Here is a 16,114-nt window from a genome sequence, read left to right on the forward strand (position 1 = left end):
GCAGTACAGTATAATTTAACTTACATTAGTCTACCTGCAAATCTTTCCAACAAATGTACTTCTCATTGATCTAAGCTCACACACAGACATTCTTCTGTTCTATGGAGTATGTCCTACATGCAGCCTGCTGTAAAATGACTCAGGGTCTTAGGAAGGGTGCGTGGGCCACGCCCCGCTGACCTGGCTCCTGTGCAGGTCCTGCAGGTTCTCCATCTGGTCCCGGAGGGCCTGCTTGTCCCGCAGGGCGTCGTCCCGAGCCGCTCTCGCCAGGGCAAGCTCCTCCTCCTTCCTCCGCAGCGAGGCCTCCGCCTGCCCCAAAAACACACACTCTTTCCTTATTACTTATTATTCTAGATTTTATATAAGGGAGAGTGCACCCAACTATGAAATTAAGGCATGTTTCCGGTACAGCAAATATTTAGAAAACACAACGCATTTCAGCAGAAATATCTGGATGGACAGATGCCAAAACACACATAAGGTACATTACCACGTACCCAGAGTAGTGTCAGCATGGACAGCTTATGTTTTTCGGTGAACTTTAATTGAGCCTTCTTTATGCTAGGACGATATGGCTATTTTTGTCAAGACAATATAACTTTACATTTAACCTAAGTAGAATAGAGATGCAGGGAGAGGGAGACATTTTGCTTGCTGGTAAAATCCTTTGGTTTAATGAGTGAATTACCACTAAGCTGTAGACAGTGTGAGAGAGAGAGAATGGGACGGCTCTCAGTGCAGGTCAGAGGTCATGGTCTACCTGTGAGAGATTCTGCTCCAGCTGGTGACAGGTCAACTTCGACGAGCTGACCTCAGCACTGGCCTGCAGAGACAAAACATAACACTGACTTTTAATTATCACTGTGTGTGTGTGTCTCTGTGTGTCTGTATGTTGTGTGTGTGTGTGTGTGTGTGTCTGTGTATGTGTCTGTATTGTGTGTGGTGTGTGTGTGTGTCTGTGTTGCGTGCGTGCGTGCGTGCGCGTGTGCGTCTGTGTGTGTATAAATGAGGAAGGGGGGCTCTGAATGAGAGGGCCTTCTCTCTCTGCATGTATGGGAGCACACTTCTTGTTCACTGCACAGCAGGATGCTGAAGAAAACAGGATGTTGGCCCTGACCAGGCTAGCAACAGTTGATTTTGAGAGCTCTTTACTTGGTCACTTATCTGCTCAGAAAATATTTTAGTTAGTGTCCGCAGAAATGCAGATTATTACTGCTCTCTCATTTTGGCACCATTTAGATCTGGGCGTTTCATGCATCATGACCATCTGTATTATATCCGGATATGGATTTTCCACTTTAAAATGCCGGTGCAAATTCACCCAAGACCCATTAGGAACAGAATCGAACCATTTCACTAAACCATTTCAGGTGGTGGTGTGAGACACATTCCAGACAGATGTTATAGAGTGTATAACAGTGTGAATGAATCATATGTAAATGGGCCTTTGATTCTACTTTGGACATAGTCCTACCGGTCACCCGTCTAAAACACGGTCCTGGTCATGGTCATATTCCTGATAAGCCTTTCAGGACCAAACCTCAGCAGCCTTGAAGTATCCAGCGAGGGTGAGGAGGCAGAGTGTGAGTGTGCAAGCGTCTAAGTGTGTACCTTTGCGTACTTCTTCTCCAGTATGCTGCTCCTTTTCTCCTGCTGTTTGTGCTCAGTCTGGCCGTTCAACTCAATCTGCAGCTGCACCACCCTGGACTGGGAGAGGGAGGAATACAGTCCAAGGAATCTATCAAACACACTCAACACAACAAAACACAACACACACACGTAATCAAGCAAAACTCCCCCTCTCCCCCACATCATGGCAGGTCAGAGGTCGCCCGTACCTTGGCCTTGGTCAGCTGTGTCTGCAGAGAGCTCTTCTCCTTCTCCAGCTTGCTCACCTTGTTCTGCATCTGTCACGCAAAAACAACGACAGGGTTTCTATGCCTTCTAGTTGCACTCAGAGGCACACTCAGTAAACACTCACAGAGACGTCTGAGAACAGCGGTTAGAGGCACGGTCACCTCGGCCAGCGTGCGATGCCTCTCTCTCTTCAGGGCCTCGCCGTCCTTCCCAGCACCGCTCAGCTCCGCCCGCAGCCTCACGACCGCGCTCTCCAGGCGCTCCCTCTGAGTGACAGACGTCTCCTGGGCAACCCTGGAGCTCTGCTGCAGCTGCTGGTGGTCACGCCGCAGGACATCGCTGTGAGGACAGAGAGGAGGCTGTGGTCTCTGCCTGCCGGCCAGCGGGGGCTGTGATTGGCTGGGAAGTGTGACTCCGGGTGAAGGACTCACAGATCCTGCTGCAGCCGGAGACGCTCCTTCAGCGCCCCCTGCAGCTCGGCCTGGATGTTACGCCGAGCCGCGTCCAGGAGGAGGTCCTGCTCCTGCAGCTGCTGCAACACACGCTCCCGCTCCGCCTGGGTGTGTGTGTGTGTGTGTGTGTGTGTGTGTGTGGGCATGTGTATGTGTGTGTGAGTGTGTGAGGGAGGGAGTGTGTGTGTGTGTATATGTGTATGTGTATGTGTGTGTGTGTGAGTATGTGAGGGAGGGAGTGAGTGTGTGTATATGTGTATGTGTATGTGTATGTGTGTGTGTGTGTGTGTGTGTGTGTGTGTGTGTGTATGTGTGTGTGTGTGTGAGAGAGTGTGTGTGTGTGTGTGTGTGGGTGTGTGAGGGAGGGAGTGTGTGTATATGTGTATGTGTGTGTGTGTGTGTGGGCATGTGTATGTGTGTGTGTATGTGTGTGTGTGTGTGTGTGTGTGTGTGTGTGTGTGTGTGTGTGTGTGTGTGTGTATGTGTGTGTGTGTGAGAGAGTGTATGTGTGTGTATGTGTGTGTGAGAGAGTGTGTGTGTGTGTGTGTGTGGGTGTGTGAGGGAGGGAGTGTGTGTGTGTGTATATGTGTATGTATGTGTGATAGTGTGTGAGAGAGAGAGGGTGTGTGTGTATGTGTGTGTGTGTGTGTGAGAGAGAGAGCACGTGTGTATGTTAGCATGCAAATGCTATCTTTGGATGAACCTCATCAAAAGTTGAGGCACATTCTCAAAACATGACACAAAAAGAACAACTATAAATAGTTTTTCGTTAAGCAAGATGCTTTAAATGTTTCAGTTCTGATAAGGAAGTCTTGGTGCAGATGCTCATGAGGTATCTGGTATGTCAAGGTCGTATTTTCAGTTTCTCTGTAGCTTGTTAACATTTTCGTGTCGTCTATTTGCTACTTAAGAAATTAAAGAAAGGCCAGCATTCACAAAAACGTCAAATTCTTTGGATACATTCTTACATTTCATTTTCTGGAAGCTCCAGTCTTACTCCATGAGTGCTGGAATTTGTTTTATTCTCGCTTCAGCAACGAAAGAACATTTATAAATCACATTGAATCATTAGAGCGTGCCAAATATCTTCCAACCCATTTGCCACTTAATCAGTCTACTAAACTGTTTGGTAATGAAATTTGTTCAAACAGCTGTAGACCAGGAAAAGCCTTTCAAGTCTCACAGTGTGTGAGTGTGAATACAAGCACTCATATACTGAGAACATGAAGCAGTGCAGGGGTCCACAGTGTGTGAGTGTGAACACAAGCCCTCATATACCGAGAACATGAAGCAGTGCAGGGGGTCCACAGTGTGTGAGCACAAACACAAGCGCTCATATACTGAGAACATGAAGCAGTGCAGGGGTCCACTGTGTGAGTGTGAACATAAGCGCTCATATACTGAGAACATGAAGCAGTGCAGGGGTCCACAGTGTGTGAGTGTGAACACAAGCCCTCACATACTGAGAACATGAAGCAGTGCAGGGGTCCACAGGCCCCAGGGCTCACAGACTCAGCGGCTGAGTGCTGGACGGGGTCTGTGGGTTACCGTACCTTCAGCTCGGCCTGGTGCGCAGACAGGAGCCTGGCGTTCTCCACGGTCAGGGAGCGCAGAGCACCGTTCAGCTCTGTACACTGGCCCTGCAACTGCACGTTCAGCACCTGGAAAGAGACAGAGAGATGTATAAAAGATATGCTCATTGATGTGCTTTCTTACACACATATATACAGTATACACACTCAGTGAGCACTTTATAAGGTATATATTAGATATATTTTTCTACTGCTGTAGCCTATCCACTAAGAATTGTGATGAGTTGTGTGTTCATAGATGCTCTTCTGCAAACCACTGTTGTAATGTGTGGTTATTGGCGTCACCTTCCTGACACCTTTGACCAGTCTGGCCCTTCTCCTGGGAGCGACATTGGCACAGGTGGTAAGAGCAGTCGTCTGGCAGTCCGAGGGTTGCCGGTTTGATCCACCCGCCCGGGCTGTGTCGAAGTGTCCCTGAGCAAGACACCTAAGCATTTGTGCCTTGCTCCTGATGAGCTGGTTGGTGCCTTGCAAGGCTGTTGGTGTGTGAATGTGTGTGAATGGGTGAATGAGAAGCATCAATTTTACAGCGCTTTGGATAAAAGGCACTATGTAAATGCCAGCCATTTACTTCTCTCATTAACAAGGCATTTCTGTCTGCAGAACTGCTCACTTGATTTTTTTCAGCAGTTTCTAAGATACTCAAACCACCCTAGCACCAAACAATAAACCACTCAAACCACCCTAGCACCAAACAATAAACCACTCAAACCACCCTAGCACCAAACAATAAACCACTCAAACCACCCTAGCACCAAAAATCATTTGACGGTCAAAGTCACTTAGATCACATTTCTTCCCCATTCTGACATTTGGTCTTAGAAACATATGAACCATGCATTAATGCATTTAGTTGCTGCCACATGATTGGCTGATTAAACATTTGCATTAACAAGCTGGTGTACAGGTCTACCTAATAAATTGCTCACTGAGTGTATACAGTGGGCTCAAGAATTATTGGCACCCCTCACCAGCAATGTACAAAAAAAGAATAATATAATTATAGATGAAAGGTAATACACCAACATGTGCCAAACACTGTACTTTATTAATGTTTCAATGGAAAATCAACCAAAATCATAACAATCATTTAATAAAAAATAAATTTCTACAAAATCAAGGTTTCAGAATTATTGGCACCCTTCACCTAGTACTTAGTGCAACCACCTCTGGCAAGGATAACAGCATGGAGTCTCTTCCTGTAATTTTTGACAAGATTAAGGAACACATTTGGAGGGATTTTGGACCATTCCTCTTTGCATATCCTTTCAAGATCCTTCACGTTCTTCGGTCTGTGCTTATCAACTGACCTCTTCAACTCAAGTTTTCGATTGGATTGAGGTCTGGTGACTGAGATGGCCATTGCAGACCGTTGATTTTGTTGTCACGGAACCATTTCTGTGTGGATCTTGAGGTGTGTTTTGGGTCATTGTCTTGTTGGAAAGTCCACCTACAACCAAGTCCCAGACTTCTGGCAGAGGGAACCAGATTTTCAGCCAAGATTGCCTGCTACTTGCTGGAATTCATTATGCCATCAATCCTAACCAGTGCCCCTGGACCTCTGGAATTAAAACAGCCCCAAAACATGACTGACCCACCACAATATTTCACTGTGGGTATCAGGTGCTTCTCCTTGTATGCATCTCTGTTCCTACGCCAAACATACCGATGCTGTATCTGACCAAAACGTTCAATTTTGGTCTCATCTGACCAGAGAACCTTGTTCCAGTCATAATGTAAATGACGTTTGGCAAACTCCACGCGCTTTCTTCTGTGTCTTGTGGTCAGAAAAGGCTTTCTTCTGGCAACCCTTCCAATGAGGCTGTGGTTATGGAGGTGGCGTCTGATGGTTCCTTTTGAAACCTGGTGACCCCAAGATACCACCAAGGCCTACAATTCTTTCACTGTGATCCTTGGGGATTTTGTTGCTTCTCTCACCATTCTCCTCAGAATCCTGGGGGGCAAGATGCAGTTGCATCCTCTACCCACAAGATTTTCAACAGTTCCATATCTTTTGAACTTTGAACTTTTTGAACTGACAGTGCTCAGTGGTATATTCAATCATTTGTGAATTTTCTTGTAGCCATTACCACATTTATGAAGGTCTACGACCATCTGCCTCTTTTGAACTGCCAATTGTTTTGTTTTCTTCATGGTGCTGGATGACAAAGGGATATTGAATGTGTGTTACCTCATTTTTATACCCTAGTGAAACCGGAAGTGATGTAATCACTCAATACAGTTCCTTAACACATAAGTAAACTTAAATAAGTGGAATTTAATACCTGGTTTAATTTTGGTAGGTGTTATTTACAATAATCTTTAAGGGTGCCAATAATTGTGAAACATTGATTTGGAGGAAATTGATTATTAATTAAATCAGTAAATGATTTTTGTTGGTTCCATTGAAACATTAATAAAGCACAGTATTTATCACATGTTGGTATTTCGAGTTTGTCTAAAAATATATTGTTTAGAATTTGTTTGAGTATTGTTTGTTCATTTTCTGTCAGAGGTGCCAATAATTTTTGAGCCCACTGTATATGTGTGTGGGTTAGTAATATATGAAGCATTATATATTTACATTTTAAGGAACAGGATTAGCTGCTGTTGATGTACAGCAGGTATACTGACAGATATATTCACTCATTTTCAAGTGCGTAGTGGGATATGGTGGTATATTCAGGTCTCAGTGGTAGTATTTTGAGGAATATGCAGGGCAGCTGTGGTCTGCATTTGGTGAAGGACACAGCAGTATGGCCAGTGGCCAACAGTAGGGGGTATATTTGGTATAGTCAGTGGTGTCTGTCTGACCTGCACTCTTTCTGCTGCTGTTTTGAGGTTGCCTTCATCCTTCTGCAACCTGCTGTTCTCTTGCTGCAGTCTTTGGAGGGCCAGATGGGCACTCTGGAATACACAGCGGATTTATTTACAATATGTGGAAAAGCACACACACACACCTGAACATGCGTGCGAGCGCAAACACACACACACCTGGGATGTGCATTACCACACAGACGACACTCACTTTTAATTCGTCAGTCAGCTGGGAAATGATGGAATCTTTGACATCTGGAAAATAAAAGGGCAGTTGGCAAAGCATCCCGGCTGTGGCCCGGCTGTGGCCCTGTTGTTATACATGACACAGCTGACAGAGCGATTCCCAAAAAGTGACCTGCATTGTCCCTCAGCTGCTGGCTCTGTTTCTCCAGCAGACTGGCTCTTTCCGCCTCTTTCTTCAGCGCCTGCCTCACACCCTGTCTGTCACTCTGCATGGCCTGGCAGTCCGTCTGCAGGACCTGCACCTGTTGGAAACGACACTCTGATACTCCAGCCCTGACTTTCAGTCTCTTATGTTTCCTGAGTGCATGACGCTCTATCACCATCATACTCTCCCCCGTAAATATCTATTTGGCCATTTTGACAAAAAACATTTTTCACACAAGCTTTTAAATTGCCTATCCCTCTTCGTTATTTCTTTTGCCCCCTCATTTTTTACTCCTGTTCCCAATTTCCTACCTGTTCTCTTTCCATCTCCACCACCCCCTCCATCTCCTTCACCCGCTGCAGAAGTGCATCATGGGTTCTCTGTGCCTCTAAGCGAAGGTCTGCTTCCTGAGACAGTTGCACCTTCAGCTAAGTGGAGAGAAAAATAAATTAAGTTATATTTTAATATTTGTTTATATACCCGGCTTGAACGCCACCGTTTCAACAGTGTACTTAAGCCCCGGTGTGTTTACTTTGATCACAAAAGAATACTTTACCAGCAAGCTGAGCCAATAATCTCTTCATTCATATGCATTTATTCTGTCTGCTGTTGATTTTATATCATGAGGAAATCTGCATCTGAAGAGTGCTCAGTTCCTTATAACCTACAATCATATGGCATAACCTGTCTGCGTTTCTTTGAAGTCAGAATAGGAACTAAATTGGATCTCTTAGAAAGGATTAGCCAGGAGGATCACTTTCACTTGTGTGCGGAGCGCTTTAACAGGGTTTGATTTGCCTGCCTAATTTAAGATCACTTTAAGAAGCCATCTGCAGCCATGTTGTTTAGAAAGGTTCAAAAGCTAATTTCTGAGACTCAGGTGTGTGATTCAGAGCAACCAGCAATATCAACATACAACAAACAGCACAATTACATCTTATAAAAAAAAAAGAAGTCAAAAATATTAAAGGACTTCTTTACTTCAGCATAGTTTGTGTGACTTGCATTGTGTGTAGCCCCTGCAAATGGGCTGAGCATTTATAGAATTAAAAGCAGTTTTATTTGAGCAGCATGATGTGAAGGCCACATAATCCAATTTTTGGTAAAATGATAAATAAATATCATAAATATTAGCACAAGTATGTATAGTATAAATAAGTTGCCAGGATCATCAAACCTCATTGGCTAGTCTCCAAATAAACCGCTCCATATTCGGTGTTTTAAAAGGAAGTTATCTAATGTTATAGTGACTGTTATACCACCTCACATGTCCAGTCAACCAATCATCATCTGTGCAGAGTATGCGAGCAGTGGTCGGCAACTACACACTTTTAAATTATTGGACAGGTATGTGATCTGCACACGTCACACAACACTGATGCAGACCCATTTTTATGTGTACCCCGCAGAAGTATAAAAGAGCCCTTACACCAGCGGTACCCAGGAGTTACAGGGTCATGGATTCCATTTGGTGTCAACCGAACGCTAGAGCAAAATGGCCATTTTAGAGCTGCTCACCTCAAACAGCCTCTCAGTCATCTGCACCTTGATCACCTTCAGCTCTTCTGCCGCCAGGGCCACGTCCATCTGTTCACACACGGAGCCAGCTTCAGTGTCACCATCATTACAACCATCGCAGCTCTGCCATTGTTATCTAAAGCGGTCCAAATATACCCCGTCAAGCAGCCCATAGGCAGTTCAAAACCCAGCTGCTAAGCTGTCACCAGGGATGGTTAAAGGATCATCAGTCCACTATTTTACACCAAAGATGGCAACCAAGCCTCATCTCACTCTACCCAATATCCCAGCTTATATCCTCTGTACCATGGACAATGTCCTGCGACATGGTTTTCAAGCACCAAATGTCAGACTGGCAACAAACAGAAGGGAATTCTTGATTGTCTGATGTCTATTTTATACAAGAAAAGCACTAAATTAGAAAGGTACTTTAATGTAACTACTGAAAACATTGTTGTTGACATACAGGGCAGGATGGAGGCAGGGTGTGGGAAATGAGGGTAAAGAAGGAGAAGTAAAGCACCTTGGATGTGGTGGCAACCTCCAGCTCCTCCCTCAGCTTCTGAGCCTCCTCCAGGGCCTCCTCCCTCTCCTGGCACGCCTGCCACAGCTGGTCCTGAACCTGTAGCAACTCCTTCCGAGCCTCACGCTGCTCCTCCTGGCTCTCCTTCTGCAGGGCCGACAGCTGCTCCATCACACGTGCTGTGGTGATGTCACACACATAAAGAGATGTGTACAGTGCCAGGCCAACAGTTACAGACATATGAGAGAGAGAGGGGAAGAGGGAGAGGGGGGGAGAAGGGGAGAAAGAGGGGGGAGAGGAAAAGAGAGGGAAAGGGAGAGGGTGAGAAGGGGAGAGAGGGGGGAGAGAGAGAGAGAGAGAGAGAGAGAGAGAGAGAGAGAGGGACAGGGAGAAAGCTGTTGAGAAATATCAAAGGACAGCTGGTGGGAGTATTCAAGGTCCTTACCAGAGTTAGACGGATCGAGCTGTCTCTCCGTCTCCAGGCGGAAGGTGGCGAGCTTGAGCGAGTGCAGAATGCTCTCCAGACGACACATGCGACTCATCAGCGCCTCACAGTTCTGCCACAGAGCCGCGTCGCGCCCCCCAACAGCCTGCCAAACCCGCACAGGGCTCACAGGTCGCTGGCAGCCATCTCGCACCAAGGCAGGGGAATGCAGGAGCTGCTCACGTGGGACCCCCAGGGACCCCATGTCCTGAATAAGTCCCTCTGTCTGCTCCTCCGCCACCAGGAGGTGCTGCTGCACTATGGACAAGGTTTCTGGGGCTGTGGCCCCTATGCGGAGGGGCTGGATTGCGGCTCGAGACATCACTGGGGATAGTGGAGGGGTAGTAAATTACTCGCTCCGTACTGCTGTGTACTTCATGTGACTCTGCTTGGAAGGGTGGTCAGTGAACAGGATGCTATATCATGTCTACAGGGTGCAATATCATGTACAGGGTAAAATATGAATCCTGCATGGAAAAACCGAACCATAAAGCACAATTATCTTACACATTACATTGTTTGTTGAAATTGCATGCTGGATTTCACATACTCAGTCTGCTTAATGCTCTTTTAATATTTTTAAATTCACTCTTGTATCGTCACTAATGCACATTTTACACATGCACGTAACATGTATATGGATCTGCGCCTAATGCTAATGATGTATTATTAGTACCATTAATACTATACATAAAAATAACTTGCAGCGACGGCGGGGAAAGACTTTCCAGGTAGGGGACTCTGGGTAGTAGTTAGCTAACGTTACTTGGCTGCGTTAGCCAGCTATCTAGGGTTAGCTTTAGCTCTGGATTTTAGCTAAAGTAATGATTTCAATCTCCGGTTTCTGCATGGGATTTAGTTATGCAGTTGCTAGACTGAGAATTCTTCACAAATAATTGCTTGAGATGGTACTATGTTCATATGCATCGTTACGCAAACATTTCTTTCCCAATCTAGTTTGCTATTTTAAAGGCTGCTTACCTCGCATACAGGTTACTTCCTGGCAGTACGGTTTCCATAGAGACGCGTCTGGTAGGGAAGTGCCCTCCTCTTTCAAAACAACCCGCCGCTAGCGCGCCTTTGCACACGTTCTCGCCACATATGGTTCAACGGGAATGATAGTTTCTCATGCACTTAGGCGAACTTAAACTACATTAAACGGCTGTTATTCGCAGCCTATTATAATTAATATATTTAGTGAAGTTACCCTACTGGCAGGGAAGTTTTCCTTTTACCCCGTCCCAATTATGAAGCTTTTCTGATCAAACAGATTCACAGCACTTATTCAGTAGTTCGTATAATACTTTTATTTACTTGCAAGCAGAGAAAAGAATCAGAGGGCTCGCACCAAGCTCTCTGCTAAAAACAATAGCAGTCTCTTTATATAATATACATGTTGTTTCAAGCAGCTCTTTGCGATACATGTTTTCTGCACATAGGTCATGTAGCATGATAGTCGAATGAGAAAAACTGGATACGATCAGCAAGGTTAAAATAGGCTTGTTATGCCAAGGACAGCAAATCTTACGTTGCCAAATATGTCCTTGCTGTTACATTGTTTTTCAGGCCTTCAAGGCACATTCTATTTTGCACTATTGCTCAGTAACACAGAAAAAAGCTTTGCAACAGACACGGTTTTTCGATTACACCTACTTATGAAGCAGTTACCCTACATTATATACACATATATACATATGTGACCTGGCATAACACCACTCGATTACGCCACCTTGGGAGTTACGCCCAAGGAAATAGTTTAATAGTGATAATAGTTTAATGGTGATCAATCCCCACATAGGTATGTTCAAGTAAATGAACAAGCAGAGACGTGAATTCAATAAAAAATAGAGTTTATTCGTTACAATTAAAAGAAACACAGTAGAAAACCCACATAAACCCACAGGATCCCCAAACTTATAACAATTAGCCGGTAGGTCTTCCCAGCCGCTAGGGGCGCTACTGGGTGCGTGCGGGTACGGGTCCGTGGAAGGCGGAGGACTTACCAGAAGTGGAACCGCCCCAAAGCCCCAACTCGATCAACAGTTGGTTTGTCAATAGTACGAGTATTAAAACTTGAAATAAATATGGAATCCCAGGGAAAGGGCGGGCACAACACAGTTTAAAAACACAAACGCTCCACGTAGCCAGTTACCGGCGTATTCATATCGGCAAGCTGTTTTCAAGTCGGCAAAACAGCTGCTAGCAATGTCCTATAATGGCAGAAAACATTCGTTAGTGCATATGCAGTGTGGCGTTCTGGCAAACGCAATATTGTAGCGCATTTTAACTACAACATTACCTGCTAAATGCTTTCCTACTCATACCGTTAACAGGATAGATTCAAAATAAATACCTCAATAGGCTATGCACGTGCAGCGTCTCAAGCTCCACCACCTCGTCTATGGCGGACCTACAAGTTCTCATCATGCTTACATGGAACATTACGTGGCTGCAAGTAACAGAGCAAACTGCAACATACCTTGAAGCCACACAGGAACCTGCACACAAGCAGGGAAGAACAAGAACCCCAACAGGTAAGGCATTTCCTTGTACCTAGTTGTTGCAGGCTGTTTATAGGCCCCCAGAACTGATTAATACGCGCGTCAGCAAACCAGATACCGGAATGCACATTAACATAGCCTATTCGCGAGTTAGGGTGTTTTTAGTAATCCGTAACTTGTAACCTGTTACATATATATTATTAATATATTTGCATTTATTCATATTATATTCATACTTGCAATATAATGAGTGTATGGTAGATATTGCATATGGCAAAATAATAGTAATGTGATGATGAATAATAAGGGGTAGATGTTGGCGTTATCTCAGTCATGACATTGCAGCAGTATCCTTAGCGAAATGTAAACACTAATCAAGTGTTAGCCAACCTGAAATAAAAGCCGGAAGGATCTGGAATCGTTTCCTGTTCAATGTGGTGTGGTGTGGTGTGGTGTGGTGGGCTGGGCTGGGCTGGGCTGGTTCAGGCTCTTTTGGTGTAAATGCAGAAGCCTACACAATTGCAATAAGCCTACACGATTACTATGGCTATGGGAAGGGAGATGGGCCTGGTGGAAAGATATGAGAGGGAATTGGAATGTCATTGGGTGGGCCTAATTGTATTAGAAGGGGACTTGGTGGCCTGGTAACTGGACCAGGTGTTCTTGGACTGAAATATTTATCCTGTGTAATTCTCATATGACTTCTTTCCCACTGTTAGTAAAGAAGCAATACATGGCCGTCACTGCTTCAAGGCCCTGCTGACTTGTGGCCTGGTAGCAGGTCCTTGAAAGTAATCAGCGGGGAGTATTAGCCAGGAGTGGTTGTAGACTCAGAGGGTGATAACTGGTGGGTTAAGCCTAATATTGGGTTTCAATACTAGACCAGCCAGATTGATTTGTACAGATGAACAATGCCTTATAAATGCCAGCTCTCTCTTCCTCCATGAAATATGGTGCAAAGGGGGATATTTCTTTGCATTCATAGCTGACCATCACCACTTCAGGTGACATATTTGGGCAAATAGGACGTTGCCTACATAGAAGTTTGCCATTCTGTTGTTACCACATAAAGTGTATATACACAAATAGTTACACATGGACTGGTACTGACACATGTAACTGCTGTTACCATATTACACATACTGTATACTTACAATGATATGTATATCTATCTCACATACCAAGATGGACCAAATGATCTCAGATAGGGTTCAGGCCTGGCACCTGGGCCCAAGAGTCATCCGTATGATTTTTCTCATACGTTTACAATCTCACTTGTTTCCCACTGTCTTATTAATGTTTGGGAACCAGTGTGTATCAGGCCTCGCTGTCTCAAGGCCGGGACAGCAAGCCGACCCATTGCATGATGGGAGGCACCTGGACATCGGGGCAGGTGATGAGGGAACAGTGGGACGGGGATGATTGTCGACGTTGTTGAGGGATTCGGGAAAATAAGTTGCTTGGCCATTCCGGGAAGCACTATTACTTGGTACTGATATACTTTATATGGGGCACATACAGTGAGCTTCATAACGTTTGGGACAAAGATATATATTTGTCCCAAACGTATATATAATACTTTTTTTTTATTGATTTGGCTCTGTACGCCACAATTTTAATCAAACAATTCACATGTGGTTACAGTGCACATTCTCAGCTTTAATTTAAGCATCATATTTTGTAGCATCATATTTGGGTTTTAGCCAACTGTTGGCCATGAATGTGAATGTGTTGGTTATTTCAGAGTGCTCTCAGACTGCCTTTGAGATACTCTCTCTCTCTGTGCACATTGGTACATTTTGGACCTGCTGTTGCGGTCTCATCTTTGTGGTTCCTCGGGTCTGTGTCACACATACATGCAAATTGCTATACAATCTGCTTTTCATATGAAATGTAATAATCTCAAGAGAGGATATTTTATTTCACCTTCAAAACTCTGATTTTCCACATTCACTCTCATGGCGACGCACCACGCGTGGCACCGGCTTACTTCCGTGCTTTACAGCTTAGGTTGGCTGAGCTCCTGTCTTGCTAATATGCATGTTGATGGAAGCAACAGGCTCCAGGCGGGGAACATTGTGTCTGGAACAGAAACAGACCCATGAAATGACCAGCTTTCAATGCTGCTCAATAAAAAATGTATTTGCTGGAAGTGCATGAATGTGAGGTTGGAGGATGTAAAGGAAATGAGGCTGATATGTAGGCCTACTATTTCAGTACAGAAGTAGATCCTGATGTAATGAAGGAAATGTCTGAGTGGCTTTAAGGGACAGGTCCAGAAAATAAATAGGCTGAGTGATTGTCTGCTGATGTGGTGTACTGGGGCTCACACCCTGACTGCTGGGGTGGTTTTGGCCTTCTTGTACAAGTCTTGAGGCCCACAAATCTGCAATGGGTCAAGTGTCCCTGAGGGAGGGGGGTAGGCCCTGGTGGAAGATAAGGGATAGAACTGAAATGCTTTGCTGGAGGTTCTGAGTGGTACATATATAATCCTAGCAGTCCTTGCATTTTGTATTCACTCCAGCTGATAGCCTTAGACTAAACTGAGCCCTTTTGGCCAGAGGGGTTATGGCTTATCTCTTGCTTTTTTTAAGGCCAAACGGGCAGCACTGCTTCAAGGTTCCCTGGAGAGACGTCTTGCAAGCAACCTTTCCCGTTTAAAAGAACCCAGTTCTTTCATAGCAAGGAGAGCTACAATAATACAAACTTTATTATTACTGCAGCAAAACAAAGCACCGAGAATGCATCACACCAATGTGAGAATACACTCTAGATTTTAGCAGTCTATTCTTATACCATTACACAAGTCGGAAGACGAGTGATTGTCAACATGCTGGGAAGAAATTTGTGGAAACATTCTATGAGTGACCAATGTATTGCATTTCTGATTGTTGACAGTAAAGGTGAATATAGTAGGATGTTTCCTGGACAGCCCATGAGAAGTTCTCCCTGTGTGCTCCCATTGTTGTTCCTGAAGTCTGTTCCTTGGGTGTCAAGAGCCTGCCATCTGAGTAACAATGCTGTTCTTTAGTGAGAAACAGAGGGGATTATATTTTTAAGCATACGTTTATTTTTGTTTTGATATTACCAGATGCATGGTTTATGGGCAGCTAAGGCTTAAACCACTGGTAAATGGAGCATATAACCTTTAGAAGCTAGATGCTTTAAACGTGCATAAATCTCACAAAACTAGAGATTAAGCCAGCATCTACACCCTTTACATATAGAGCAGGCAAGACGTGTTAAATCGGGCTGAATGTAACTATAGTTGGTTAGGACGTCTTCCACAGATAACATTATTTACAGAAGAAAATGTAGCTACCCTATTCAACCATTTTGAGTCATTGAAGCTGCGGCTCATTGCTCTTTTGAAAATGCAGCAACGCAAAAGTGAAATGTATCAAGTGGCATATATATTTCACTCTGTGCGTCCTGCATAGCTGTAGTCGATTCATAATTTACATTTTCATGATAGCTGTAATTCATTTAATCTGTTTTCTATCATTTGTGTATATATATATATATATATATTCTTTCAATCTTGTCTCATATATTCTTGTTGAAAAACTAGCATATTGTTTGAAGGCCATAAGCAGTCTGTTAGCTATAGCTAAGGGATGTGCAAAGAGCAAGTCAATAATGATTGCTACCAAGCTGACGAAGTTTACATTTATTAATATCAGCTTGAGGATAAACAAGCTGTCATGTTGTCAGAGCATAGTCTGAAACATGAGTCTTTGTATTGTGATAAAGACTGTATTCCTCTGATTTCTACCACATTTGCTTAGTTTCCACATAAATCGTGACATATACTCACATGACATGAAGTCATAACCATATGGAAACCACCTGGACATGTTTGGGACTTGTACCCGCATGCCTATGAAAATAAACACGCCTCCACTGCTCCACGCCTAAAGTTCCACCCTTCTGTAGACGTTAGCCAATAAATATTCGAGTTGCGGTATTTGGGCGGAGA

General features: G+C 44.4%; 1 protein-coding gene across 1 annotated transcript in view; it reads right to left on the minus strand.

Annotated features, from left to right (window-relative positions):
• Positions 1 to 10,694, minus strand: part of ccdc150 (coiled-coil domain containing 150) — an 18,343-nt gene extending 7,649 nt beyond the window's left edge. Inside the window, exons 1-15 of the mRNA XM_061217366.1 lie at positions 10,616 to 10,694; positions 9,596 to 9,958; positions 9,151 to 9,329; positions 8,628 to 8,696; positions 7,421 to 7,537; positions 7,077 to 7,206; positions 6,930 to 6,973; positions 6,716 to 6,808; positions 3,863 to 3,970; positions 2,289 to 2,413; positions 2,019 to 2,196; positions 1,839 to 1,907; positions 1,612 to 1,707; positions 761 to 823; positions 181 to 309 (exon numbers count right to left, since the gene is read on the minus strand). Of these exons, the coding sequence (XP_061073350.1) occupies positions 181 to 309; positions 761 to 823; positions 1,612 to 1,707; positions 1,839 to 1,907; positions 2,019 to 2,196; positions 2,289 to 2,413; positions 3,863 to 3,970; positions 6,716 to 6,808; positions 6,930 to 6,973; positions 7,077 to 7,206; positions 7,421 to 7,537; positions 8,628 to 8,696; positions 9,151 to 9,329; positions 9,596 to 9,958; positions 10,616 to 10,622 (1,770 nt within the window). The 5' untranslated portion in view covers positions 10,623 to 10,694. The remainder of the gene's footprint in view (positions 1 to 180; positions 310 to 760; positions 824 to 1,611; positions 1,708 to 1,838; positions 1,908 to 2,018; positions 2,197 to 2,288; positions 2,414 to 3,862; positions 3,971 to 6,715; positions 6,809 to 6,929; positions 6,974 to 7,076; positions 7,207 to 7,420; positions 7,538 to 8,627; positions 8,697 to 9,150; positions 9,330 to 9,595; positions 9,959 to 10,615) is intronic.
• Between the last annotated feature and the right edge of the window lie 5,420 nt (positions 10,695 to 16,114).

Source organism: Conger conger, chromosome 13, assembly GCF_963514075.1.
Source record: "Conger conger chromosome 13, fConCon1.1, whole genome shotgun sequence".
Lineage (NCBI taxonomy): Eukaryota > Metazoa > Chordata > Actinopteri > Anguilliformes > Congridae > Conger > Conger conger.